This window comes from Trichechus manatus, unplaced genomic scaffold, assembly GCF_000243295.1.
Source record: "Trichechus manatus latirostris isolate Lorelei unplaced genomic scaffold, TriManLat1.0 scaffold00007, whole genome shotgun sequence".
NCBI classification, from domain to species: domain Eukaryota; kingdom Metazoa; phylum Chordata; class Mammalia; order Sirenia; family Trichechidae; genus Trichechus; species Trichechus manatus.
Window position 1 is genome coordinate 28389726 of NW_004443943.1, and position 12554 is coordinate 28402279.

At 50.8% G+C, this 12554-nt stretch overlaps 2 protein-coding genes across 5 annotated transcripts in view; both read right to left on the minus strand.

The window, feature by feature from the left end:
- Positions 1-4735: 4735 nt before the first annotated feature.
- On the minus strand, positions 4736-7499 carry NPM3 (nucleophosmin/nucleoplasmin 3). Its single transcript, XM_004370058.2, has 6 exons — positions 7077-7499; positions 6647-6732; positions 6296-6415; positions 5717-5810; positions 5173-5297; positions 4736-5079 (listed from the first exon to the last, which is right to left on the minus strand). The coding sequence occupies exons 1-5, from the start codon at positions 7192-7194 to the stop codon at positions 5182-5184; spliced, it is 534 nt and encodes a 177-aa protein (XP_004370115.1). The 5' UTR covers positions 7195-7499; the 3' UTR covers positions 4736-5079; positions 5173-5181.
- Positions 7500-8887: 1388 nt separating this feature from the next.
- OGA (O-GlcNAcase) overlaps positions 8888-12554 on the minus strand; it is a 26415-nt gene continuing 22748 nt past the window's right edge. Inside the window, exons 15-16 of one of the 4 annotated variants that reach the window (XM_004370059.2) lie at positions 11970-12129; positions 8888-11068 (exon numbers count right to left, since the gene is read on the minus strand). In XM_004370059.2, the coding sequence (XP_004370116.1) occupies positions 10932-11068; positions 11970-12129 (297 nt within the window). In that variant the 3' untranslated portion in view covers positions 8888-10931. Of the gene's footprint in view, positions 11069-11099; positions 12130-12554 lie in introns of those variants that run through there. The other 3 variants (XR_002825645.1, XM_023740909.1, XM_023740917.1) reach the window with 3 other exon arrangements.

Genomic DNA, 12554 nt, shown 5'->3' on the forward strand with positions numbered 1-12554 from the left:
ACACACACACACACACACACACACACACACACACACACACACACACTGGGCTGAAGCTTGAGAAGACCCATCAGCGTCCTGTGTGGAAAGGGGAGCCCAGAGGTTCCTGAGAGAGAGTCACTGCCCCGCAAACTAGCAGGCAGAGGGAGCAAAAAGAACGACTCGTAGCTCTTTTCTTGAGTAACAGACTTATCTTGGGGCTGCCCAGCCCTTTTCCCCTGAGTGCCCATCTTTCGTGAATTTAACAGATGCTTACACACCTACTGTGTGCTAGGAATTAACTTGTGCTTTGTGTCAACTAGCTAGGGAGGCAGGCACCAAAGAAGGTAGGGGCTTGTCTAAGCTTTTTCCTGCCCCAAACTCAGTTCCTTCTCCACAGGTGCTTCTGGAACCCCTGAGCCATGCTGCTTCTGTGGAAGCAGCCTGGGTGGGTAGAGGTGCCCCGAGACAGGTACTTCTGATAAGTGGGTGGAGCCACAGGTGCCCTACCCAGCTGCTGCCTTCACCCACAGCACCCCCCCCCCCAGCTGGCCCCTATGTCCCTGGGGGCAGAGCTGGAGGTTGTAGGATGGTTCCAGGAAGCCATCAGGACAGAAGTGGCAGGCAGGCCCTTGTCCAGCAGCACAGCCAGGTGTTGCCTACCTCCCCTCTTCCTCTGCCCCACCTTTCCTACTCCCAGCCATCAGTGCAAACACTGAGCAATGGGTAGACAGGAAAACACAGTCGGGGCTTGTCCCAAGCTCTCATCCCTCCCCAGAGAAGTAGCTTCCCTGAGCCTACCTGTTACCTTCTCCAGGATTCTATTCATTCAGCTAGCTCTTGCCCACACTGACCTAGAGCCAGGAGCCGTGTCTTACTAGTTTGGAACTTTACAGCTCATGGGCTAGAGCTGGGCAGAGTTGTTCTGCAGTTACTGTTTGTTGAATGAATGAATGAATGATGGGGACACTGGCTGGGCTTTTAGACCTTAGCCCACGTGCAATTTCCCCAGTGAGACTTGTCTTCACCCCCTCCCCCATAGGTATTAATTGTAAGCTCCACCATTTATTGAGCGCTTGTATCTGCCAAAGGTTTGTCATGCCTGTCTCCCCTCAACGCCTTGGGAGGCAGGCCCATCAGGGGAGAGAGAGGTCAGGCAGGCTCCAGGTGTTCACAGCCCAGGACAGTTCTTTTCCTTCATTGCCCTCCTCAATGTGTCATCACTGTCTTAGAGGCCTGCATGGTGACTTGTTGAGTGTCTACCTCCACCTCTGCACTGGAGTGTAAGCTTCAAGAGGGCAGAGAGGATGACTGCTCACCATCTTCATCTCATGCCTCACACACAGTAGGCCCTTGAAAATATTTATTTGTATGCATCAATGAGTGAATGAATGAGTGGAGAGATGGAGAGCAGGGGTGGGCACTTCCTGGAAGGGAAGGGCCTTCTCCACACTGGGGAGCTAGCCCTCTGAAAATAGTCTGATGGGAACAGCAGAAAGCAGGACCTCGGCAGGGCAGCCAGCCTGCCCTGGGGTCCCAGTCAGAGCCACTCCTCTGGGCACTTGTCCCTCCCCTACAGAGGTGGGGGCGGGGGGTGGGGCAGAGAACCTGCTCAGACTAGCCTCAGCCCTGATTCTGGAGCCCCTAGAAGGCTCTGAGGGCCCTGAGCTGAACCCCAATGATTTTCATTCCCTCACCCCTCCAGAGGAGATGGGCATCCTGGGGTTTGAAGGGGCCGAGGTCAGGGTTTCAAATCTGTGCCTTCACCTCTGCAAAGGGGCCTGTGCGGGTTTCAAACCTGTGCCTTCACCTCTGCAAAGGGGCCTGTGCAGGAGCAGAACTCCTTTACACTTGGAGACCGTTCAACAACAGCACTCTCACCCCTAGTAATAGTCCTTTTTGGGGGGATTCCTTTCGTCTGCCCCAGAGTCGGGGTCTCTGGAGGCCAGAGAGGCGGGCAACGGGGACACCTCCGCAGCAGGCGTCCGTTCTGCCGGGGGACAGCCCTGTGACTGACAGATGCAAATGTTCGCCGGGGCCCCCGCAGGCTGCTCCCTCCCTCCCTTGCTCTCTTGCCGCCCGGCCAGCTCGCTCCTTCCTTTATCTTATCAAAGCCCCGTAATTACAATTGCTATTTTGTTTCCTCGAATCTGCAATCAGAGCTCCCGGGCCCTGATGAGGGAGCGCCTGTCAACCTGATCGCTGAGTGACAGCCCGGCCACCTTCCCTGGCCGCCCCCACACTCCGCAAACACAAACACACACACACAGACGCACACACACTCCCTGCAAACACAAACACACACTCCTCGCCAACGCAAACACGCCCTCGCCGGGACCCAAACACACACCTTCTGCCTCTTTCCAAACTCACCCCTGGCCCCGGCCGGGCCCGGGCCACTCAGATACCCACCGGCCGCCGCAGCCCCGACAGCGGCTAGCTCCAGTGCGCGCCCCCTTCGCCCGGCGTTCAAAGCGCCGCGGACTCCTGCCTGCCCACCGTTCAAATGCAAATCGCCCAGACTGCGTTAAGCACTTGGGGCCCCTGTCCGGGAGTCCTCTCCCCGGACCCCCCCAATACGGGTCTGCCTCTCTTCCAGCGGTCTGCAACCCCGGCGTGCACCTTCAGCCCCCAGCGCTCTGGGACCAAAGTGAATTGGCAGCGCTCCTGCTGTCCGCTGGGGGCGGGTGGGGTGGGGTGGGGAGGAGAGTCGCGGGGCGAGGGGGAGAAGAAACAATCCCCAGCTCTGTCCTCCTGGCACCCGAACGGGCCAGGAAACTCCAGGACAAGGAGACAGATGTGGATTGGGCCCCCACTGCGGGCAGGAGCGCGCTCAGCGCCGCCGGGGCCCTAGGGAAGCCCCATCAGGCAAACAGCGGCGGAATGCATGGAGCCATCAGCGGCGTCACGGGGGGTTAATATCCGGGCGGGGCCACGCGCAGGAGGTAGAGCGGTCTGCTTGGGAGGCATCCCCCAAGAGACGACTTCTCGCAGTACTCAGCCGGTTTCCCGCACCTCCAACGAAGCACGTGCGGAAAGTTAGGAGGCTGACAGCGAGAGAAGGAAGGGAAGGGCATTAACGCCACAGCCGGCATCCCCTACTCTAACGCGAGTCCTTCCCAGAAAAGAATGAACAGATGAATGGATGGATGGATGGATAAATGACAGTCTTAGTGAGTCATCTCCTCGCCTTCCGCCTAAAATTCGGTCGCCCAAACCCCTAGCCAGGCACGTAGGCCCCTGCACCAAGGCGCGCGCCTTGAGCCCCTAGAGAGGCGGCTTGGGGAGTGAGGTGGTCACGGGCGTCCTCTCGGCTGTTTCAGCCTCGCCCACCAGAGGGCGCCAGCTCCCCCTCCCTATGTGCCAAGAGGAGGTGAATGGCTGCGAGCCGGACCGCACCCTCCAACCTGGCTCGCTGGTGGAAACACTTCAGGAAACTCCTCACCGAGTGGGAAATGAGGCCTGTGACCCTGACCATCGCAACACAAAGAAAGGGGTCTTTTTCCTTGGTCTTCAGTTTGAGGAAGAAACCCGTTGCCGTCGAGTAGATTCCAACTCATGGCGACCCTATAGGACAGAGTAAAACTGCCCCATAGAGTTTCCAAGAAGCTCCTGGTGGATTCGAACTGCCGACCTTTTGGTTAGCAGTCGTAGCAGTTAACCACTACGCCATCAGGGTTTCCTGAGGAAGAAGGGAGGTTGAAAATATGGCCCCCAACCCCCACCCATCACCACTGCTGGGGGAGGGAGGAATGGGGTGCAGGAAGGCAACCTCCTTCTCCAGGGATGCCTGCTGAGGAGGGAGGCCTTTTCCATGTTGTGGGGACACTCCCTCCAGTTTACTTCAGCCTACCAATACTGGTCCCTTCCAGTTATCTAGGTCCCCCTCTCACTTAGTGGCACTGCAGCCTGTCCCCCACAGGCCCTGGTCTCTGTCCATCCTTAGCCTGACTGGCCCCTAGCTGTCTCAGGAGGTAACCTTTTGTTTGTTTGTTGGGCATCGACATCCCCCTCATCAACACAGCTGAACTGCTGACCTCGGGGCTGGTCACACACAGTCTAGAGCACATCAGGTACATCCAGTTCTCTTTCTGGCACAGCAGCAGCCAAGGCCCAGAACCACCTGATTCCAGGTACCAGAGACCACCAGACCAGGCGATGTGCTGGAACCCCTTAGCCCACGAGGCCGATTCCCAGGAGCCCCTCTCTGCCCCCATATGCCAGGCCACCCAGATTCTGGTTTCTCTGTCACCCAATCTGGCCAGCCCCCTCCATCTGGCCCCCGGAATCAGGTTTCTAAGCGCCCAGCCCTGCTCAAGACTGCCTGCAAGACTCAAAGGAGGAGCAAAGACTGGCCCCACTGGACCCCTCACAGGCCCTCCCTGGGCCTGAGCCCCCTTCATCTGGCTAGGGATGCACATTCCTCAAGCAGCTTAAGCCCCCTTATCTGCCCCCTGCCCATCAGCCTGAGTGCTGACAGAGGCCCAGACCCCTTGTTTGGACACTGATAACCTCCTGGAATGGCCCTCCCCCACTCCCAGGACTGGGAAAGGTCTAGGTGTTGGGAGGTCCCCTTCCAGCAAGGGAGTTGGGGCCCAGGACCCAAGCACTGGGGAGAGCAAGATCCCACATTTCCCCATACTCCCCCAGGCCCAGGGCCACCCTCGGTGCTGCCACAGTGCCACCTGGTGGTCCCTAGGGGAATGTCATCCCAGCACAGGAAGAATCCACTCAGATGATATGCAAAAAAACTCATGCCATTTTATTTCAACCTTTATCCAAAAATGTAAAAAGGGGTAAAAATGTGTAGTCCTGAGCTTCAACTACTGACCTCCAATCTTCATGGGAAGGTGGGGGCAGAGAGGGTCAGGATAGAAGTTCTGAGTTCCTCCCACCCCTAGAGAAAAGGAAAGCCCCAGACATGGTTGGGTCTAAAACAGGGCCCTAAGGAGAATGGGCCTCCTTTTCTCCTAGCACCAGCCCAAGTACCCCCCACCCCCTGCCCCAAGTTCCCCTCTTCAACGAAGAAGAAACATTTCAAGTTCTTGAGACTTGTCCAGGAACACGGTATATAGCACAAGTCACAGGCTGCTAGCTGACCTGAGGAGAGCAGACAAGGGCTCAACATCTAGGCCCTTCCCTGCTCCTCTTGCCTCCTCCCCAGCCCGTACCACCCCCCTCCCCCCAACTCACCAAGGAGGGCTAGGGCCTGCCGCCCTGCTTCTTGGCAGGCAAGACAGGGCACAACTCAGCTTCCTCCTCCTCACTGTCCTCTTCCTCACTCTCCTCCTCCTCAGAAACGTCATTGCTTATAGTAACTGGTGGATACACAAGCAATAAGGGGGAGGGGAGGAAGGTTGAAGCCATTCCTCTTTCATACCACGTCATTCATTGGGCAATTCTTGATTATAGGCCTTGTGGTGCTAGGCTTGCGGGAATCCCGACCACCTATAGCTTATAGTCTAGGTGGAATGAGTCTCAGCTACCAAATTGGGTGCCAAAGAACTAAGAGTACACATCACTGGAGCAGAAGCTGGGCCAGGTTCCATGAAGGAGGTGGGCTTGAGTAGGGCAGGAGAGTGGAGGGCAGATGATGCATGGGGCATAGCCTGGGGGAGGGGAACACCTAGGGTCTGTATGGGGACTGCACTGGGAGATCAGGTGGGAATGGGGAAGGAGCGTGGGGAGGTCTGGAGTGGACTGGAGGCAAAGGAGAAGGCCCTCTTCTCACTCTCACCAATCTGGTGCCGCCCAGTGATCCGCACAGGGCCAGAGCCTGACTTCAGGCGGAAGGTTACAGGTGGTTGGAGCTGGAAGTCATCGAGGCTGAGCTGGAGGAAGAGAAGGATAGAGGCCTGGCTTATTCCAGTCCCCACCCTGTCTGGTGGTGAGTCCCAAAGCTTTCAGTCTCCGGCCAACATAACCTAACCCCCAGGCAGGGGCGGATTATCCAATAAGCAAGATAAGCATGGGCTTGCCTTGCTTACCAGATCATCTGTAGTGAACATTCCACACGTGAAATTGTTCACTGTAGATTATTAAGTAAGCACAAGTAAGCCCGTGCTTACCTTGCTTACTGGATCATCCACCCCTGTCAGGGACTGTACATTTAAAAAGAGGCTTTGATTCTGTAAGAAGATGCTGTGGGGTTGGGAGAGAGACAGATGCCAGCCATACCTAGAAGCAGAATCATTGATGCAGTGAAAAAAATGTGAAATTGTTCACTACAGATGGTCTGGTAAGCAAGGTAAGCACCGTGCTTACTCTGCCTATTGGATAATTCGCCCCTGCCCACAGGTATGGCTGGGAAACTCACCATGGGTTGGCAGGACAACTTGAGGTTGGCCACAGGGACTGCAATCTCCTGATGGTCGTGGTTTCGTGCCACAACTTCCACCACATTACACTCATCTTTGGCCCCCTCGGTGAGGCAGAGCTGGGAAAGGTACACAGGGCTTCTGCATCTCCTCAAGCGAGGCTTGAGGTGGAGCCATCTCCCCTAGAACTTGCCTCAACTCAAAGGTGCCTGGCTAACCACGCCAAGGGAGCTGCCCACGTAGGAGTTAGGCAGAGGAGATGACTCCCAGGAAAGGGGAGGGGGGAGAGGCAGGCCCAAGCTGAGCTATTCTTCGCTGTGCCCGCCCCCTTCCTCCTTCCCTTCCCTCACCATGGTCAAGGCCAGCACGTGCTCGGCATCATCCTCTTCCTCTACCTTGAAGGTGAAGGAGCGGGTGTGGCCAGAGAGCTCACAACCTGGGAGAGATAACAGAGAAGTGTGCGTGTGGGGCAGGAACATTTCACCAAACCCCCGTCACGTGCAACCATCGACTGACCGGCCATTACACGCCCACCAGACGTCGCTTCTCAGGAACACCTGGGGCGCTCGGCCTTGTGCCCAGCGCCGCACATCTGGGACTGGGCCCCACCGCCTCCTTCCGCGCGAGCATCCGCGTGCGGGGCCCACTCTCGTCAAGGTCAGCAAGACAGCCCTCCTTCCCCACCCACGTCGTGCACCCAAATGGATTCCTGTTTTCCTCATCCCAACCGTTTACCTAGGCCGCCTCAGCGCCACCCTCATCCCTTCCTTCCCCCAATACCGAAGAAAAAACTGTCCATAGTGACTGGGGCCGGGACGCGCAAGCCCCCGATACCCCCTGCCCGGGCTCGGCTCTCCTGGCTCAGAAACGCTAAGGCGGCGCCGGTGCCGACGGCCATGGTGCAAGGACCTTCTCGAAACTCCGCCTCCGACACGTACAAAGCAAGTGACACACTGCCAGTTCCGGCCCCGCCTTTTAAAGGAGACGCTCAGACAGAGAGAAAAGGGACCGAAGCGGGACCGGTCCCCGGCTTCTCTACCCAGGAGGCTTCTGCTCAGGCCTGTATGTTAAGACCACAAGGAGAAGGCGTAACATCACAGAAGCAGGGATTTCGGGTTAATATTAACGTCCTTGCTTATTTCCATGATCAAGGCTCTCTGAAAGGGGGCTCCTGCCTCCATTTTCTCCAGCTCCTCGTTAAGTGCTGTCAAGTGGGTTCCGACTCAGAGCGACCCTCTACTTTTTTCAAGCATGATGTCCTTCTCCAGGGACTTGTCCCTTCCGATAACATGTCCAAAGTATGTGAGACCAAGTCTCACCATCCTCGCTTCTAAGGAGCATTCTGACTGTGCTTCTTCCAAGATAGATTTTGTTCATTCTTCTGGCAGTCCACGGTGTATTCAGTATTCTTTGCCAACACCCTAATTCAAAGGCATCAATTCTTCGTCTTCGTTGTCCAACTTTCGCATGCATATGAGGAGTTTGGGGTGAGTTTAAGGGGAAATACCTGGAGCGGAAAGTCTTCATTCAGGCTCCTAGGCTTTTCTTGGGTCAACAGCTATGCCAACCACAAAGCTGTGAGCGCATATTGAAAACACCATGGCCTGGGTCAGGCGCACCTTAGTCCTCAAAGTGACGTTTCTGCTTTTTAACACTTGAAAGTTATTTTGCAGTAGATTTGCCCAGTGCAATTGCAATACGTTTGACTTCTTGACTGCTCCTAGCACCCTCTATAGTCGCCCGCTCTTCCAACCCAGGGTGTGCTTAATTGAGGAATGGAAGGAAGCCTTTCCTACTCCCTTCCCTAGCAAAGGCCAGTTTCAGTGCAGCCCGAGTTCTTACAAAAGCAAAGGATATGCGCTCACAGCTTTGTGGTTGGCATAGCCGTTGACCCAAGAAAAGCCTAGGAGCCTGAATGAAGACTTTCCACTCCAGGTATTTCCCCTTAAACTCACCCCAAACTCCTCCATCTTCCTAGATTAAGCATCTCCTAGATACACTTCCTGCCCCAATGACCCTGCAACTTTCTATAGCACACTTGCCCCTACAACTATGTCTTCTTTAACCATCATAATGCTGCCCTTGCTAGCAGACTGTAAATTAGCTCAGACGTGGGATCAAACTGCTGCTATAACAGACCACTCTTTACACTTTCTTTGAATTTGATTCCAAAACAGCCCAAGCACATTCCTCCTCCTTGGATTCTTCTCTATCTCACACAATTTGGGGTACTTCCCCCACCCCACCCCCACCTTTTACCTTTTGACCAAGAATCAGGCAAACTGTGTTCCCTATCATATTAGATAGCAGATACTATTTCACTAGCTTTCCTATTTTATACCCAGGTTACAATTGTGGCAAGAGGTGGCTTGGCCAAGAACTGGTCTGCTTTTTCACGCTGTGCCTTTGCCATGAGGATAATCTTGAAAGAAACCTTTAGAGGGATCGGAGTGGGGAAGGCTGCCTTTAAAATCCAGTCCCAAACTTCAAACAGCTGTGGAAATAAGTAATGCCTGCTTGTAGGCAAGGTGTGAAGGACCTGAAAAAAGGTACGAGGCAGAAACAGGAAGCAGGTTCACACAATACAACACTACAAATGTTCACTTCAAGTTTTATTTTGCCTCTTGCATGGTCTTCAGATAGTTTTACAGTTTGTTTTCTACAGAAACTGAGATGTGGTCTAAACAATAAAAGTGTTATTCCAAACTTAATAAAAATGCATAACCATGGAAGATGTCAGCATAGCACTTTACTACCTTAGAGTGATGAAGATTTAGGCCAGGACATCTGTTTTCACAGTTTAGCATCTGTGACCAGAATACTGGCCAAAGTGATTATTAAAAGCCAAAATAAAGCCAAAGCAAACCTGATAAAAATCCTGATTCCATAGGAGGTTGACTCTAAAATTGTCCAGATAAAATGCTAGTGTTGTCCACTAGTGTATGAGATACACTCAAAAGGAAAACTGAGTGATATTCAGCTGTTGGAAACAATATCTAGTAGGGGATATTCCCTTTTCACTTCCTCTCAGTGCTAGAAAATGCCAACTTGGTTCCTGCTTTCCAACATACCTTATCTTTCTACTAGGTAGAGGTTTCTACTCTAAAAATGAAAAGGCCTCTTTCCTTCCCTTCTCACCCATTCAGTGCACTCTCATGCCTTGGCTGAAGTCAAACTTGGCAAAAAGCTTTAAGATTCTCTCAAAGCCCACACTGATGGGAGTTCTATGAAGGAAAATATCTCACTTCTCCTTCTCCTTGCCTCTTCCCCTCATTCAGCTCAAAGTTAAACAGCTGATGCAAAATTGCAGGGAAGCAAGATAACAAAATGCTGTCATGAATCTATGGAAACGTCAGCCAGCCATGATGGAAAAAATGATTCCTATGGAGATTACCTGCCAGCCTCATGCTCAGGCCCCTTAAAAACATCAAGTCCAAATTAAAACACATGAGGCTTTCAGAATTAGTGGTTAAGGGGGGGGGGGTAACCATAAAGCATTGGTTAAAGTGTGCTCATTCTTTGTTTCTTTTAAAAATTAAATACAAACATGCAAGAATTAAAGACTCTGATTTAATAAAACCAGTACTAACAGGTCTTGAAATCAAAGGACAACTGATCTGAGGGAAATGAGACCAATCAGTCCCTGAACTCTACTTGACAAGTGTCAAAACATTTCACATGCTGACCTGCCACTGAGGTTAATTTCCAGAAGTGACTGTACTTTGCAACAGACTGAGTCCTACTTACAGAAGTTAGGCTCTCGTACCCCAAATGGTCATAGCCTAGCCCTAGGTGGGAGGCACTTTAAAAAATAAAACTTCCCCAAAAAAAAAAACCCACAAATATAGAAGCAAATTCATTTTCCACTATGATTTACATTATTCAAAGTGCCATCCTGAACTAACACCCTTTCATTTTTAAGAGAAAAAAAAATTACAAAAACAGTAAACACAAGGATAATCAGGTTATAGCTGGTTTATATACAAATTTACAAGTTTGTCATTTTGAGGCTTTTGCCACAAACAACTGCACATTTGTCCCTACAAAGCACATCACGCCTGAACCAAAGGTCACTATAGGAGATAATTGGCCACGGCTTTACAAAAAGCAGAAAAACTGCCAAAAACTGAAATCATTTACTCAGCTTAAACTAATGCCACAACCATCCCACTTGGAATCTCCACCCGGAAGCCTCCAAAACCCATTAAGTCTTTCTCATCTCTGCCAAGTCCCCAGAGAATGAGACACTCCACTCAATAAACTGAACAGGATGACAGAAGTGATTTTGATTACTCTTAGGTGAGAAATGCAACCACACTGGATGCAGAAAACAGTGCTGACTACATTTATTGAAGACCCCTTCCCTATAAGCCCATGTAAGAGGTCTTGGCACCTAACAGAAGGCCCAAAAAGGAGGCCTACACCTGTTTCATACAGGATTTGCAGCAATACTATCTTCTTCCAACTAGTGAGTAGTCTGAATGTGTGATGGGTCAGTTTTATATAGTCTTCTTTGTTTCCAATCCAGTTAGCCGATTTGTTGCCACTCCGTAAGCTGAACTGTATGAAGACCCCAACCACCACCTACCAGGTGGAGTTAAGAGACTTTTGGACAGTTCACAATGCCAATAAATGTCACAGGCTCCGGCCAAGTATAACCACATCCTTTGGAAAGCCTTCCATTTTTGCAATTTCAAAACAGCCTAACTTGCTGTAAAATTCCAGAATTCTCTTATCATCTGGTCTCACTTCACAGAAAGCCCCCCGGGAGCCTAGAAATAAAAGATATTCAAAATGTAAATAAGTCACTTAATTAGTAGTACGAACTGTGGGTATGAATTGTGATTAATCTGTGTGGTGCAGTGGTTAAGTGCTCAGCTGCTAACCAAAAGGTCGGTGATTCAAACACACCAGCCACTCCGTCGAAGAAAGATGCAGCCGTCTGTTTCCATAATCATTTACAGCCTTGAAAACCCTATGGGGCAGTTCTACTCTGTCCTATAGGGTCGCTATGAGTCGGAATTCGACTCGACAGCAATAGGTCAATGAGTTTAATATTCAACAGTGAGTGAAGCTCTTCCTCAGGAAAAAAAAAAAATCTCTCAGGGAAGGGAATGTCAAGGCAAAGAACACCTCAGTTCAAAACATATACGGTGCATGCCTTTCAAGGGCCCAGAGGGCAGAGCCTATTCTAGCATATGTCACAAGCCAATATAAGCAGAATGTGCTGTACATTCTAAGACACACCTCACATACCTACGTGATTCAGTTCCAAGCACAACACTGAGAACTGTGCTTCTTCACAGATACATAGTTGTTTAAATTCTTCTATAAGAGGAACACCACTGATTCAAATAATATAAGGATGCAACAATAAACCAGGAGCATTTGCACATACAGCATCCTCTAATGAGTCAGCAAACTACCTGTTTTTGTATGGCCCAACAGCAAAAAATGTTTTGTTTTTATGTTTTTAAAGGGTTATTGAAAAAACGAAAAAGAAAGAACGTGCAGCAGAGACCGTACGTGGCCCTCAAAGCCTCGAATATTTACTATCTGGCCCTCTTACACCACTATTTAGAAACCAAACCACTCTTCTTCCTTTTTTATCCTGTAATATAGTCTTGTCCCCACCTTGCCCAAACACCAGCAACTCTGTAAATACGTACTCACCATTAGCCTTGAGTGAAGATAGGAGGCAAGCCATCATGCTTTTGGCCACACTTGGATCAGTTACTTTTTTATGAATATCCATCTTTATCAGAGAAGGAAAGTTGGCAAGGAAAGTTTCTGGCAATACTTCCTGTTCTTCATGGAAACTCAACATTATTTTCTGAAAAAAATCAGAATCTCTTGACTTTCAGGAGCTACCCAAATACCAAGTATAGAACTCCTCAAACAGGAAAAGGGAAGCAATATCCAGTAACTCTTCCGATCATTACATCATTATCACATGAGAATGAATTAGCTTGTAATTCTAGCTGAAGCATTTTAATTTTTAAAAAGTTTGTCTAAATGCAATGTGGTATCCTGGATTGGATCCTTTGGAACACAGAAAAAAGACATTAGTGGAAAACTGGTGAAACCCGAAACAAGTGTGGCGTTTAGTTAAAACTAATGTACCAACGTTACTCTCTTAAACCCATTGCCATCGAGTCAATTCCGACTCATAGCAACCCTACAGGACAGAGTAGAACTGCCCCATAGGGTTTCCAAGGAGTGGCTGGTGGATTCAAACTGCCGACCTTTTGGTTAGCA